General features: G+C 46.0%; 2 protein-coding genes and 1 long non-coding RNA gene across 3 annotated transcripts; 1 reads left to right on the top strand and 2 right to left on the bottom strand.

The window, feature by feature from the left end:
- The first annotated feature begins 95 nt into the window (after positions 1-95).
- LOC132463113 (uncharacterized) lies at positions 96-745 on the top strand. Its single transcript, XR_009526968.1, has 2 exons — positions 96-182; positions 427-745. It is a non-coding gene; the product is annotated as an uncharacterized LOC132463113 (long non-coding RNA).
- LOC132463110 (E3 ubiquitin-protein ligase MARCHF6-like) lies at positions 586-13,788 on the bottom strand. The gene is made up of 26 exons (XM_060059051.1): positions 13,495-13,788; positions 12,194-12,290; positions 11,971-12,044; positions 11,731-11,874; positions 11,493-11,565; positions 11,089-11,266; positions 10,748-10,931; positions 10,417-10,478; positions 10,188-10,220; positions 9,829-9,880; positions 9,318-9,376; positions 8,912-8,992; positions 8,422-8,490; positions 8,228-8,302; positions 7,206-7,340; positions 6,790-6,909; positions 6,308-6,408; positions 5,718-5,855; positions 5,174-5,351; positions 4,938-5,007; positions 4,607-4,788; positions 4,073-4,207; positions 3,552-3,641; positions 3,171-3,303; positions 2,695-2,830; positions 586-1,968 (listed from the first exon to the last, which is right to left on the bottom strand). Exons 1-26 carry the CDS (start codon positions 13,511-13,513, stop codon positions 1,893-1,895), a joined length of 2,694 nt encoding a protein of 897 aa, XP_059915034.1. The 5' UTR covers positions 13,514-13,788; the 3' UTR covers positions 586-1,892.
- A 41-nt stretch (positions 13,789-13,829) lies between these two features.
- Positions 13,830-15,747, bottom strand: atpsckmt (fATP synthase c subunit lysine N-methyltransferase). The gene is made up of 4 exons (XM_060059055.1): positions 15,254-15,747; positions 14,663-14,800; positions 14,410-14,460; positions 13,830-14,156 (listed from the first exon to the last, which is right to left on the bottom strand). The coding sequence occupies exons 1-4, from the start codon at positions 15,527-15,529 to the stop codon at positions 13,950-13,952; spliced, it is 672 nt and encodes a 223-aa protein (XP_059915038.1). The 5' UTR covers positions 15,530-15,747; the 3' UTR covers positions 13,830-13,949.
- Positions 15,748-15,815: the final 68 nt, after the last annotated feature.

The following is a 15,815-nucleotide window of genomic DNA, read 5'->3' as shown; positions in this document are numbered from 1 at the left end:
GATGACGCCGAGGCTCTTGACTTTGGAGGAGAAGGGTACTGGGAATCCATCGATAATTATGAGTGGAGCTGGGGTGTGTTGTGATTTAGACATGAGATTGATCCACTTATAATTATTTATGTTAGAGACAATGAAGAATAACATTGTGCTTAACATTAACATTGAGTTAGGAGCCTTCACAGGTTATCAGCATTTAAACTGCAAGTTAACATTTATTATTATTTAAAAAATAAAAAAGCAGTCCTACCATCACTGATAGCCCAGGGTCTTCAGATAAACCCCTAACCCTAAAAATTGGCCTTGTATATATGACCTTGATTATTGATTAAATTCTACAAGAATATGCTATCATGTCTATTGCATTGTCATATATAACCGAAGACATATTTAATCTAAAAATCTCAGTGGGAAGTGGAGAGCTGTGAGCTAACTGGTAGAGTCAACCAACCGTTTCTTTGAGTATTTCCCTTCAATTGTAAAACACTTTGGTTTATGCAGATCAGTACTATAAACTATAAATTGAAATGTGGGTTTTCCACCACTTAATCCTTGATGCCCACACAGACACACACACACACACAAAGATTCACCAAACAAATGCATTAGCATTTTTTTTTTATATCAACCATGCTTCTTATTAATGATTTTAAGCATAAAACCTAACAATTGACTCACCACATTAGAATACTGACATTACAATATTTCGTTATGATGGTCTGAGGGGGGAGGGGGGATTTTAACCTTATTTTCAGAAGAAAAAGAAAAAAGCATAAAGTGCAAAACACACAAGTCGAAAAAGGGTCCTACGTTGTCCACACAAGAACATGGTTCTAGTAATACTCGAAATATAGGCACAAAGGGTGCAACATTCAGCCCCTACTGCTGCACCGGTTCTTCCCTGAGATGCAAACAAATAACCTACAAACTATTAAGAAACTTTTTCAGTGTTGCAGAGCATTCACACATTAGCCACCGGGCAGTGGTTCCAACCAGAGCCTCGATCACACGATGAACTTCCCACTAGGTTTGTTCCCACGGAGAGCCGAGGGCGCGGGTTCGAGTCTCGCCCAGTGGTGGTCGAGTCCCGGCTGGAACGAGGTGAACGAGTGTGATTCTGCTCCTGTCGTCGTCGTCCCTGGTTTCCATTTTCACCAAATGTCTTTTAATTCCACTCCTTACTGGGCTTGTTAAACTTAAACTGGTTTTGAAAGAACAAAATGTTTTTTTATACGTCTGTAACACAAAATTTATGGAGAACGTAAAAATCATGGCCGCGCCCTTTTTTGCCCTTCTTTCCAAATGCTAAAGATGTACATTTTAGAAACGTTCAGAGTGATACACCGTCTGCAGTACTTGAGTGAATGTCACCTCTGAGAGTTAACTTAAAAGCTTTTAAAGTTAGTCCTCTGCCTGTTTAGAAATCAGCATGAATCCACCTGCAGTTATAACATCTACTTTGCGATTACACACAGAAAGGATTTTAAACATAAAGTATACAAAAATTGGCTAAAAATAACAAACATTCTGGTAGTAGTTGTTAAAATTAGTTTTTGGAGCCTCTATCATCTTGGTCCAAACACGCACTACTGAAATCTATTTAAAAAAAACAATCAAATCAAATTCATCGAATAAATATGTAAAAAATAAAAACTGCCTCATGCTAAATGTCTCACCATCTGCATATTACAGCTTTTGTTTTGCCATTTTTCACTATACCGATGAGACATTGCTAAAGGTGGCGTACAAACACACTTGCCGTTTTCCCGCCTCATCAGCAGAAATGTTCACGTATCCTTCCTTCAAACCGTCTGAAATGTCAGAGACCAACCTCCCCTGCAGTGGGGGGTCTTAGTGTCAGCTGGAGAGCCTTTCAAAATAAAAGTCCTACGCGGCTAGGGGGAGGGGGAGGAGGCGGCGCACTGGGCCGCCTTGCGCTCGTAGTTCACCAGCCGCTGGCCAACCAGATACCTGCAGGACACACGGGGGAGGGGGGAGCAGGTGGTGGGGTTCGGTTCATATTAATATACACCCACGGTTCTAGAATACCTCACTATTCTAGACTATGTGCCACTTTTCTCAAATATACCCCAATGTTTTACAATTATTACCCACACTTCTAGGATATAACCAACAGTTATAAAAGTATACCTCACTAATGTCAAACGTAATAAACTACTCAAGAACATACCGTACGGCTCTAGAACATACCCCACTGCTCTAGAACATACCCTACTGCTCTGGAACATACCCCACTGCTCTAGAACATACCCCAATGCTCTAGAATATACCCTACTGCTCTGGAACATACCCCACTGCTCTGGAACATACCCCACTGCTCTGGAACATACCCCACTGCTCTGGAACATACCCCACTGCTCTGGAACATACCCTACTACTCTAGAACATGCCCCACTGCTCTAGAACATACCCCAATGCTCTAGAATATACCCTACTGCTCTGGAACATACCCCACTGCTCTGGAACATACCCCACTGCTCTGGAACATACCCCAATGCTCTAGAATATACCCTACTACTCTAGAACATGCCCCACTGCTCTAGAATGTACCCCATTGATGTAGCATATACCAGACTGCTCTAATATACCCCATTGCTATAGAATCCAACCTACTGCTCTAGAATACCACAGTGCTGTAAAATATACCCCAGTGTTGTAGAATGTACTACTACTGACTTGTCATTCTTGATGTGCTCATATAGGCGCTTGAACTGGCGCAGCTGGAAGCAGAGCACGGCCAGCAGCCCCACGGCCATCAGCAGAAAGGGGTAGATCCTCCTCTCCACCAGAACCTGCATGTCTGGCTCCACGCCTGGCGGACACACACACACACACACACACACACACACACACACACACACACACACACACACACACACACACACACACACACACACACACACACACACACACACACACACACACACACACACACACACACACACTGTAGAGTGACCATCTTAAACTAGAAACACTGTTCCTGGAAACTTTCCTGTCATATCTGATGGAAAGAGAGCCACCGTTTGCTAATTGGGATGGATGGATGTGTAGATGGAGGAAAATTGGTGGAATGAATCGTAGTCAGTTCCTAAAACGTGTTGAACTTGGGAAACACATGATGCTGCTCAGTGCACATCCGGTGTGGAACTGACCCACTAGCGGCACGATGCCTTTGGAGATGGTGTAGGGCAGGCACAGGGACAGCAGCAGCACACAGATGACCGGAGCCGCCAGCCGCCGCACGATGAAGTTCAGGTCGATGTTACGCACACCGTTGGCGTAGACCTGCGAGAAGGAAGAGTAAAAACCAACAGGTGTAAAATTTGGGATTCATAGTAATCCAGTCCAATTGGAAAATCTGTGTCTGTAACACGGTATCATTTGAACAAAAAGAAATGCCATCTACGCTGTTATGCTTGAGTCATTAAAGAGATGTTAATTTATATTGTTACTGACACATGGTATCGTCTAAATAAAACGGTTAGTTGGCCAAAGGCATTGGAAACGCTCTTATTTTGAAATATGGTACCGACCTGCTCGATAACCGTTTTGAGCCACCACTGGGGGCCCATAAGTGTAATGGCGGCGATTATTTTGGCGTGGAGCACACCCAGGGCCCAGTCCTGTCACAGAAACATCACACAACACAGAGTGTCCAAACAGGTCAACATCACCACTACATCAGGTCTCATGGGTAAGAAATCGATTGCTATTAAACAAATAACAATTTTCCAGACAAGAATAGGTTTGGGCAAATCCTTCTCCGAGAGGCAGCCGTTCTTTTTCCACAAGTCTTCCCAGAACCTTCTTGGACTTGAATTTAAGATATTATAATAACTCAATATATAGAAGAAGAGAAGGCTGAGAGAGGGTCATGAATTGTAGCATTATCCTGGAAACAGAATGTCCCTGGTCTCTGACTTCCTATGAGCTGTAGACCAGTCAACAATACCCAGTCCCTGACTTCCTGGTTACCCAGTTATAAACCCTGGGAGCGAGGCAACAGCTTGCCCGGAAAGACACCCAGAGGCCCGGGGCCGGAGGCTGAGGTTACCTGCCAGGGGTAGAAGAGAGGCGTCTGGGCCAGAGGGACTCGAAGAGGGGCCACCACCACCAGCTCAAACAGCAGGCCCAGCAGCAGGGGGATCAGCCCGGCCAGCATGGCCGCCACCACCACCGTCTTCACGATCTGTTGACGGAGCAGCGGACACACGCACACACACAGGGATCAACCTCTTCATCGCCACCGAAAACAACACACCCAAAGAGAATAGTGGACATCTGTGCAATTACGAGGGCTACTTTATCTAATCTGGGTACCAGAAGGAGGTGCTGTGAGATCGTGGTTGTGGATGATACAGGGTCAGAGTGAAAAAAGCAACACACAGCAAAATGGGCCTTTCCATTTCCTCCTGAAATACATGTGTATTTTATAGTGAATACCGCCTAGTGCACTTAAGGGCCATGGCACAACATCCCATGACCTTTGGTCACATGTACATATGTGTGATGTGCGTTTTTGTGCATGTGAAGGGGTATGAGTGTGTGTGTGTGTGTGCGTGTGTGTGTGCGCGTGTCCATTGGTCACCATGAGGGTCCACTCCTGCACCTTCTGCAGGATGGCCCCGGGCCCCTGGGGCATCCAGGCCAGCAGGATGGTGATGCCGCGCACCGCCAGCCAGCACACGTACAGGCCCCCCGCCGCCGTGTACAGCTCGTGCACCGTGGCCACGCCCATCCACAGGGACATCAGCCAGCGGCCCACCAGCACTGGGGAGAGACGGGAGTGGTTTTAGGATGGAGAAATAGAATCGAAAACGAGAGAATGAATCGAAATGGTAGAATAGAAGCCGAGGGGAAGAGAGGAGATGGGAGAAGAGGGCAAGAGAAAAAAGGACTGTGTGTGTGTTAAGACTCACCTGGTAGAGTAAGACACGTCAGGCTGGCCAGTAAGAGGGTCACACACATGAAGACCACCAGCAGAACGATCTGCTCCGAACACACACATGAGAACACCCAGAATTTATCTCTCCTTTTCAACATCAACAATTGTGGGATATGCGGTTTACACTGCAGATGCCACACCCAGGGGGCTCATTGCTCATCCCCCACTCCCCAGAACCACCCCCCGATGACGCGATTGGCCGGCGCCCACCTTGAGGGGGAAGTGGATTGGTCGGTAGTAGGGCTGGAAGCCCAGGGGCCCGCCCTGATGCAGCAGGGCCTGGTGGAGGGCGTGGAGCCCCTCCCGCAGGCCGCCCATCCTCTCGTGGTCGTGGGCCTGCCTCTCGTCCTCCTCCTCGTACTCCCCCAGCAGGTAGGAGTGGAGGTCCCTGTGGGGGGGGGGGGGGCATGAATTGATTAGGCTGGTCCACTTGAGAGGACTCTGTGCCAGTCAGGGAGGCGGTGGTACAGGGGCAGCTAACGCGCTAACCACATCCTGGGTGGGACGCCTTAGTGGAGGACCCAGGGTCCATTCTGACCGACCTCTCTCTCTCTCTGTGTGTGTGTGTGTGTGTGTGTGTGTGTGTGTGTGTGTGTGTGTGTGTGTGTGTGTGTGTGTGTGTGTGTGTGTGTGTGTGTGTGTGTGTGTGTGTGTGTGTGTGTGTGTGTGTGTGTGTGTGTGTGTGTGTGTGTGTGTGTGTGTGTGTGTGTGTGTGTGTGTGTGTGTGTGTGTGTGTGTGGGGGTCCCGGCTTACAGCACGTATCCGGCGGTGAAGGTCCATGCGTGGACCAGCCGTTTGAGCCACTGCCGGGTGTGGCCCTGCTCCAGGAGGGCCGGCAGCACCACCTGCAGGAGGAGGAGCTCCAGGGACAGCTCGCTGACCGGGGCGTCGCTAAGGAGACAGGGGGCGGGGCAAACACACCGTCAGGGGGGGTGGCTTCGGTGTGGGGCAACCGTAAGGAGGACTCATGACTTTGTCATTATGCAGCGATTCTAATATCTATCATAGAAGGTAGAAGTTCTGATTTAGTTTTTACTATGTAGTCATTTCGCAAATTTATTTTTCTAAAGTGACACAGACACACCCTTTTTTAGTCACTGGCGGATTTTGAGGTTGACTATTGGATGCATAGAAATTGTAACGTGCGCATCTCTCCGAACGCCCTGTTCATGTAGATAATGTGTGTACAGTGAGCTGATTTGGCCAATAGGATCTCTATCAGTTGTCTTCCAGGTGATTGGCTTAGAGGTTTTCTTATTGAAGAGGGCACAGACTAGGATGCTAGGTCCCCTTTTAAACAACATTTACGTGCATAACTGAAAGGGAAATAAGTGGTCATTAACCTGTAGAGCATGACGTTGTAGGGCAGGAAGGTAGGAAGGATGAGTTTGATGATTCTGATTGGAAGCCACAGCATCAGTAGTACTATGGAGCCAAACACCACCTGGGGAGCAGACAAACACACAAACACACACACACACACACACACACACACGGGATAAATACAGTAATAACGCAACAAGAAAGGCATGCACCATAAAAAAACTCTGATTCCAACTATGGGTTAATTTAATATTCATTAAAGATTTCTGTCTTTTGTTTGTGAAAGACATGGTTTTATTCATGACCATTTCATGTATTACCAATATACTCTTTAAGGGACTTTTTCTTGGGACTTTTATTCCTTTTAGAAATATCTCAAAGTTCAAGAATCAATTACCAATGGGTATTTTAACATAAGGGCCTGGAAACGGCGTACATGCAGTGGGACAGTTGGTCAAAGTAGTTCCGGACTATAGTTCTGGAGACCCAGGGGCTGACTGACCAGGGAGAGGATGAACCTTCGCAGGTGACGGTACACCGGCAGGTGGATCATCTCCTGGACCGGGTTGAAGTCCGGGTCGTTCAGGTTCCTCAGAAACCACAGAACGCCAGGTCGGAGGACCTAGACACACACACACACACACACACACACACACACACACACACACACACACACACACACACACACACACACACACACGCACACACACACACACACACACACATTAGCATGAGCATTTACCCGACGTGTCTGAAAGGGATTTCAGATACAGGTCCTAAATGAGCTGGGTCACCTTGCTCAATGATACCTACAGGTAGACTGCGGACATTGGGGTTTGATCCCAGAATCTTTTGGCCCGGAGTCAAACGCACTAGGAACACCAGAATCGTCACCAAAGACACATGCACACAGCATACCTCTCTGAGGAGCAGGATGAAAGAGGCGAAGTAGAAGACGTAGACCATGCCCACCAGCCAATGGAGGAACATGGTGGTGCCGGGGGCGGAGTCAAAACTCTGCAGACGGTCCTTCAGAGTGGCATCAAACATCTCCTGCAACACAAAAGCAAAAAACACATTGCTTTTCAAATACAGCATTTTTGCATTTAATACAAATGAGATATTTAGTCTTATACAACGGGGGACCTAAATCCAGCGATCTGATTGGTTCCCAACTGTTGTATAATGAGCATATACATAACTGCTATGACGCCCGATCATTTTGTGAAAGTTTGCATATCACTCCGCGCCTGGAAGTAGAAACAGTTACAAAGTAAAACATGTGTTGGATGATGGAGAGGGTGTAAATGTTGTTACTCCGGGAGTGAGCAAGGCGATGGAGAGACTAACGAAAGCTTAGGCACACGGCGAGTGAACTGCTCCATAGGATAAATTGCCGGCGAACCGCTCTAGCGGAGCCTTCTCTCGGAGGGACGCTAAAGTGTGTTGCATAGCGACCGTCGATGCATAGCGGCAGCCAGGAGGGACTACTTTTTTGTATTCTTTTAACAAAAGGGCTAGTTTGACTTTCTTTGTTTCTTTTTAAATGTAGTGTGTCTATGACTTTCGTTTCGCCATAACAGTAACCATTGTATAAAAGCAATAGATCACTTCAGTCAGTGGCATGTGCTCATTATACCACTGTGAAGGGGGTCGCCGGCCCTCCGCTGCGCGTCGGGGCCGGACAACGCCCCTTAACAGTGGTATAATGAGCACATACCACAGCCTGGCGTGATCTATTGCTTAAATATAACATACTTTCATCCAAAAATACTGCGGTCTGGTACGATTTGTACCATGAACCTTTTGGTGGGGTTAAAAACACTCAATCCACTAGACTACCTGCCTGCATTAATTTAACCGTTTATTGAATATGTGAACCTATATTTCACACAGTGTGTCAAATGGGAGGAGTTTGAGTTTTAGTGTGATTGACAAACCAATGAGCAGATGTCCAGCCACCAGCCGCAAATCATAGGGAACAATCCTATCTCCATGACAACCAACAAGGAGACCTGAAAAAAGAAGAACAATATTTATTGTTAATCTGACTGCAGAAAGCAAGTCTCGCCCTCCAAGAGGCAGAATCTGCATTCAGAGCACGGTCCGCGTCGACCGAGGGACTGCCGGTTACCTTGACGACGATGTAACAGACTCCCAGGAGCCGTCTGGATTTCTGGAACCTCACCAGGGAGGCCAGCGTCTGGGAGACCCCACGCTAAGGACCCCACACACACAGTCGTGGAACACTCTTCTTCACGTCAAAACTAGAAACCAATCTTAAAACCGCAACTTAAACTCTCACGCTGTACTCACTGAGACATTAGTTCTGTCATTAAACAGAAACCTAGTTATGGAAGTAAGTAGGTTATGGCAGTTCAGATGAAGAAAGAAAAAACACTCAGACCAGCTTTCGAGCTAACCAACCCACTAACAACCAAACTAGATAGCTAGCTAGTCTCAGAAAACCGCTAGCTAACTAACCAACAAACAAACAAACGAGTTAACTCATTATTTCACTAAACAACTTGCACACCGGCCTCTACACAGGCGTACAGAACACGCACTCCGAGCATGTGCGTTCTGTGCACGTGTTGCTCTGCTCCGGTTCACTTCCAGGATACATGGCAGACTATGAGGGCGGCGGCCAGGAGGATGTAGCCCAGAATGGTGGTGAGAAGGCCATCGAAGTGGGAGTCTTTAACCTGCAGCGTCCACAACAACCACAACACACAAGAGGAAATATCACAATCACAACAGAGCTTCTTCAGCAAATGTACAAAATATCTGAAAATAAATAATATTTATTAAATCACTTTGTAACGCTTAGTAATTAGGGTACGTTTATCAAACATTAACATACCATTATTCGACCTAACCATTATTAAACAAACAAACCATCATACTGATTTAGAATATTAACAATATCTTTCAATGTACACTATCGACACTTTCAGTAGCAGTACATGCCAGTTCTAATTTGCACATGCATTACATAATTTCTCCTATTATTCAATATCAAGTACTTACGTTTTCTTCCAAGCCGAGGCCTACCACAGAGAAGTGGCCGATGTGGTAGGGGCAGAACGCTGTGGGGACGAGGGAGTATGGAGGGTAGGTTAATGCTGCATTCAGCTGGTACCTGGTCACACCTACTCATCTTCACCTCAGTCAAGAACTTCTAAAAGTATTTTCTTGCCTGAGCCTCTCACTGAAATTACACGTACGGAGGCCGGATTCCCCTTAATGTGTCTTGCCTCACGTATTCCAGATACACATCCGTAGCATTAGGTGTAGTAAAGCATCATGTAATACATGACATGTAATCCGGTTGGTATAGAGTCTTTTGGAGAAAAGTGACTGCTAAAGAGTCGTTTCCAAAAGCAATTCTGCGCAATAGTTGCACATGCATAAAGAGGAATGAAGAAGTCACTTAGTATCTATCAAGTCTTACGAAGCCACTCCGAAGCTAGGATTCAAATGGAGTCTGAATGGGTTTCCTGCTTTTGGGACCTACAGTGCGGGTCTGGTGGGAACTCACCAAACACCAGGATGAACAGAGTGTTCAGAGACACCACCCAGAACACATGCTCCTGGAGGGACACACAGAGAACCACACATCCATATCATCCATATCATCGCATTGCGGCGTATGTGTGTGCCTCTGTTAATCAGTGAGTCAATTTTAACCCTTTTCCCTTTGATTTTTTATGTTGGATTTTGTAAATTGTATTATGTGATTCTTTATGTGATTGCATTTACAGTTATGTTTTGTATTTGATAATTTTTAAAACAAATACTCACAACACTGACACGGCAATAAAGCTCTTACTGATTGTGAGTGCGAGTTGTGAGTGTGAGTGTGAGTGTGTGCGCATGTGTAGGTGCACACACACTTACCAGGAAGACGAGCGAGCCATCCAGACCGAGCATCTACAAAGCAGAGAAAAAGAAATGTCAGTCGATTCCCATCAGCGTCCTTCAAGCGCGAGCATCAACACTGCCAGGGTTAGGGGTGTGAGTCCCCCTGGGGCACCCCGTGATTAGAGATGTTGTGGTATGGTAAAAAGCTCCAGCTTAAAGTGTCCCCCAAATGACCATGACAACTGGTTGAAACGGCATCTCTCACCCTCTCCCAGGTCAGCTCCTCGGCAGCGCGGTCCCATTCCAGAGCGTTCCAGTTCAGGTCTTCTGCACACCACCAGACACACAAGAATAAATAGGTGTCCAACTTACTTTTGTATGATCTTTTTATTGTTATTGGAAGTTGGCCTTCTCCTGTTTAATGCCATGTAGCTTCCATGCTTCCAGTTTGTGTAGGACGTGGCTTCCCTGCTCTACCATTGTATTGTAACGTATCGAACCATCAAAAAGAAAAAGGTGATAAGATAAGGAGATAGCCTTTAGTAACCCCGGTCGACCATGCACTTCGCCCTTTGACCTCGGGAACACCCCCTCACCTTGGCCACCATTGTTGCCATCGGCGGCTTCCTCCTGCTGCCCCTCCTCTTCCTCCTCCTCTTCTTCTTCGCCCTCTTCATCGTCATCTTCCTCTTCCTCCTCGTCCAGCTCGGCCTCCTCTCCGGCATCGGCTGGCTCCAGAACCGGGCCCTCGGGAGCTACAGCGGGGTCCACTGGTGCTTCCTTTGGGAGGCACAACCCATTGAAAATATGTTGAAAAAGCAATATATCCGTGGGTGAAAGAGATGCTGCGAATTCATTCTAGTCAACTGCTGAAAAGCGATGTGTGCGAGCGACGGGGAACCCGTGTTTGGATTTGGCAGGGGGCGATGCAGCTGACCTCGTTGCGCTCCGCTTGGTCAGGCTGGTGTGGGGCCGGGGGCTGGTGGTTGTGCTCCAGCCAGTTGGGTGGGCCGCCGTGCACGATCTGCTCCCTGAGCCACACCAGACTGATGAAGGCACACAGGGTGCACGTGACCACAAAGCAGCCCTGCAGGCAGTCAGCCAGCAGGTTCTCCCTGGGGGTGGAAGGAGGGCGGGAGGAAGAGTGAGAGGAGGATGGAGGATGGAAGGAGAAAGAGAAAGTAGAGGGAGAAGGTTGATGGAGCAATTATTTCAATAAAGTTTGAATTAATCATACAGCATGTGCATGACACATGTGCAGTCACCAGAAGAGAAAGCATGTGTAGCAACAGTTACAGTGAGCGTGAGTGTAGTAGAGGTGAGAGATGAGTGCTATCTTACGTCGAGAGCATGTCTAGTGGCAGGGTGAGGAGCGAGCTCACGGAGCCCGTAAATAAGCACTTGTAGATACGACCTGTTGGTGTTGAAGAAAGTTAATGCACAGTCAATTACAACCAAATTACTCAGTCATTCATATGTCATATACAACACATACAGAACAGTCAGAACAATCATCCTGCCCTTTTGTAGTTCCTATGAGGAACATCTCAGACCAACACAGCAACCAGTTAGGACCTACATGCAGTAAGCGGCACCACGCCCAGCCAAGCAAAGGCTACCAGCGTGTAGTGGAACCAGTACCGGATGGCTGTCCCCACACTGGTCACCAGCCCTGCAAAGATGTCCTGGACCGGCAGTCGCGAGGGCATATCTGGGGAATAAACTTGGAAACGGGGAGAAGGGGAGGGATTTATATATGCATGTCACATGTAAGACTCATCTTCGATTTTCACGGGGGTTGAGGAACATTGCTACTCACTTGGTGTAAATGCAAACCGGTGTTTGCATAATTCACAGTATTCTTTTTGGCTGTGTTTAAGCCACAGTAGCAGACTGTAAAAAAAATAATATATATATATATATATAGATACATGATGAAGTGTGGTATCCACTACCCTTGGTGAATTGATCAACAAGGGAAGTGCAATATGTGAATCAAGACACATAGGAAAGCGGTGGAGCCTGGACTGACGGTCACATACCATTCCTGGTGGATGAACTTGATGCTGCCGGTGCAGACACACGGGTGGTAGAGGGGCTTGTCGTAGGTCCCCTCGGAGCGACATACCCGACAAATGTCTGCAAAGACACAGGGACCGATTTAGTTGCCATTCATGCATCGTGTTTGTGACTCCCTTCTTTTAATAGCTTGGTCAGTTTGCACTACATTGAGATGACCTGCCATGCTGCCACTGTAATTCTTATATGTGTATTTGTTCATACTTTGTCAGTGAACCTTTGATTTCATGAACCCCTGCATTTTTTATTTCTGGGTACCAATGTATTTTTGCCCATGATCTAACAATCAAATATAAACACAGAGATACTTACAGCTTGTATGAGTATTACCCAATTATGCTTTTTTAAATGTTTCCCTATTACACCTGTTTATCAGGAGTGCAGAGATATTCCATACTTGAGTTTCACAGGAAGATCACTCCTAACCAAAGAAGCTCAAAGAGAAAGAGCATGCTGTCAATTAGCTGGATAATTATGGGTAAAACAACAGAATAACTCTGCAATGCTGACTCGATTGTGGATGATACTCACTCACAGCAGAGTGTTGGTCTATGTGACGACGTCAAGATGTTTTGGAGCCAACATTTTAGAAAAAAATATTACCTACAGCAGCTTTAATTTCAAGCCAAATGTTGCTTTTGGAAGGGTTTTAAAAATAATATCAGCTGCTGTCTCGGAATCATGGGATGTTATAATGCATTAGTTAAGGCATAACCATGTGTAACCCACCAAGTCAAACCTGTACAAAGAGTGTATTTTATTCTAGTGGGAAGTCCATCTGTGTATGGAACGTGCTTGACAGTAGCCTACCACGTAAATAAAATACATGCCACCATTGCGTACCGTTGGCCGGATCCTTGCAAAAACGATAGACCCAAATTAGCCTTCACCTTTGCCTAAACTTTAGAATGGCCAACCCTCAACGCAATACGTTTTTGTTTAACCATTCACACCAGTGCAAAACACTCAATTTTAGCAGCTAATGCTGGCTTAGCTGAAGCAAAACATGTTTAAAGCGTTCAACAGCTTTCTAGTTAACGTGTTTTACTCTAGTTGTGTAAAGATCGAGTTACTCGCTTGTTAGCCGACCAAAGACCGTGGTCCAGCCGAGTGTAAGGCCGACCTGAGCTAAAGCTACAGGAAGCTACAGAGTTGGAAATAACGAGTCAGAAACTACTACTAATTTGAAGGGGCAGTCAGTGCGATAGGGCCATATAAGCCAGCTCATTTGACTCGAGTATAATGTTAGTGAAGCTAAAGCTACCTTCTTCAGAGGTGTCCATCTTGACTTGCTGCAGGCAGCAGACTGCTACAGAGATCCGGCTAACCAGTCGATCCGTAGAGGGTCGCCACTATCTGATAGGTAAAGACATCTTAGGCTTTTGTTTGGATCCCTATTCGACGAGGCGTGAGGGTTTTTTCTGTACAAAGTGAAGATAACGTCGTTTATAGCGATTCTTCCCTGAGCGCAACGCTCAATAGTTATCAGGTATCGCTCAGGCCATAGCAGACATTGCATACAAGTAGGTTGCATGTGGTTGTAGTACACAGTTCGACGGCTAGGTGGTGGTAGAGGAACGGTCATAAACTTAGACAAAAGTGGTTGAATAACTTTATTTAAAACATACAGAAATGTTGAGTTTTGAAACACACATATCAGTTTCACTGCTTCCAAAAATGGTACAATGTATTTTCCCTTTGTACAGTGGCTATTTGCATCTACGATGTGGAAGTCAGTTTGTCTTCGGTTTGTCTTGTTTGACCTTGTAGTGGGGTTTTAAAGGTCTTGGCATCGTAGACCCAGACAGTGTCTATGCCCTCCCCGGCCATTTGGTCAGGCACCCAACTGGGGAACGGGAATCTGCACGCCACCACCCTCGCTGTACTCTGGAGGTCACTGCTCAGCTTCAGCTCTAGCTGGTCCATCTGGAAGAAAGAAAGTTATCTAATGTGAGGATTTCAGTATATTGTATTGCGTAGGTTATATAGATTATATAGTATCCATTTTAGGATTTCAATGTCGTTCATGCTGTAAGATTGTGTCCTCAAAACATGCCTCTGCGGGATGGTAAAATGCATGGCATTATAACTAATGTTAGTTACGTTGTTAGTAACCTTTTCAACCATTTTATGCAGGATATAAGGACACTTGATCGTGAAAGGTCTGAGAAGGACTTACCATCTGAGGGACTCCGAAAATGACCACATTTGAATAATCCGCAAAACTCACCTAGGAGAGAAAACAGAACACAATGAATTATCTCATCATTATCTCATCCTTTCGGTACATCGCGTTCCAGTTTCCTCTTTCTACAACGTGATTGACTATAAAAAAACATGTCCAAACAAAGGTACATTTTCACAATCCTAATGCCAAAACCAATGGATGCTCCACCTTACACATGAAGCCCTGTTATCTGTGAGGAACTCACCTTCCAGAGGTCTGAGATGTGGAAGGTTGTGGAGTGGTGGACTCCCTCTCTCCAAGCCCTGTAGCGGGAGTACCACACCAGCCAAGGGTTCAGCTCAAAGCCTGATGCATGGAAGCCACGCTTGGCTGCGGCAATCACCTGGAACACATGCAACTTGTTAGGCGGACCACTGACTGAACTTAATGATTTCCTGTTGTAACAATATTATCTAGTTCCTAACTTCTTTCTGAGTAGGTTTGAGCGATAGTTGGACATTTTTTCATTGATGTGCAAGCTAGTGATAGTTGAAAGGATGGTGATGTTTCATGGTTACTCTCTTCACCTATTTCTTGCCTGAGTTTGAGGTCTATTTGGTGGCTTTCTTTTTTCTAAGTAGGCTGAGAATTTGTTTGTGCGAGTAATCACAAATATCCTATATGACATCACAATATAGCCTAATGGAAAAGTGTGCAGGAGGTGTTCTTGGGGAACCGTAAAGTGCACCTCTCCAGTGACCAGCATCTGTCCTTTGGTTACGCACGGGTAGATTTTAGGATACACAGATCTGACACTTGTTATTGGAATATTTTTTTATCAATGTACAGAACGTACGATCCTTCCATCACCACTTCCGATGTCCACCAAGGTCCCCGACCTCGTCCGAAGCACCTTGAGAACGTTTTCCACTTGGGTTGTGGTCGCAGGGACGAACGGAAGGCAGATCTTCCTCAGAGCAGGTGTCACAAACGGCGCTGTGACGGCGTACAGAGCAACCAGAGAACCTCCAATAATCCCCGTTGCAATGAGTCCAATTCGCTTTTTAGCTGTGCTCTGGTTACCTTTGCCCTGCGTGACTGCAGTTTCCAGAAGGATTTGTTCCTCAGACATCGCGTTATTGAATTAATTACTTTACCGTCGTAAAGGTTAAACTATTGAGCCTAACTAGGCATTGTTAAATACCACAATGCAAGGTTGTATTGGTTGTTTATAAATTCATATTTAAACAGCTATGCAATTAACATTGCTTGAATATGGCAAGCTGGCGCTCCGTATTTCGAATGGGACTACAGGATGGTGTGCATCTCTGTTATTTGTCCGAGTGGCTACAGTACAACTAACAGTGATCCCTCTTTAGGTTCCTATAATACTACGTAAAGAAAAAAAGTATCATGGA

Source organism: Gadus macrocephalus, chromosome 8, assembly GCF_031168955.1.
Source record: "Gadus macrocephalus chromosome 8, ASM3116895v1".
NCBI lineage: Eukaryota > Metazoa > Chordata > Actinopteri > Gadiformes > Gadidae > Gadus > Gadus macrocephalus.
Note: the sequence above shows the minus strand (reverse complement) of the source record. Positions and strands in the feature narration are given on the sequence as shown.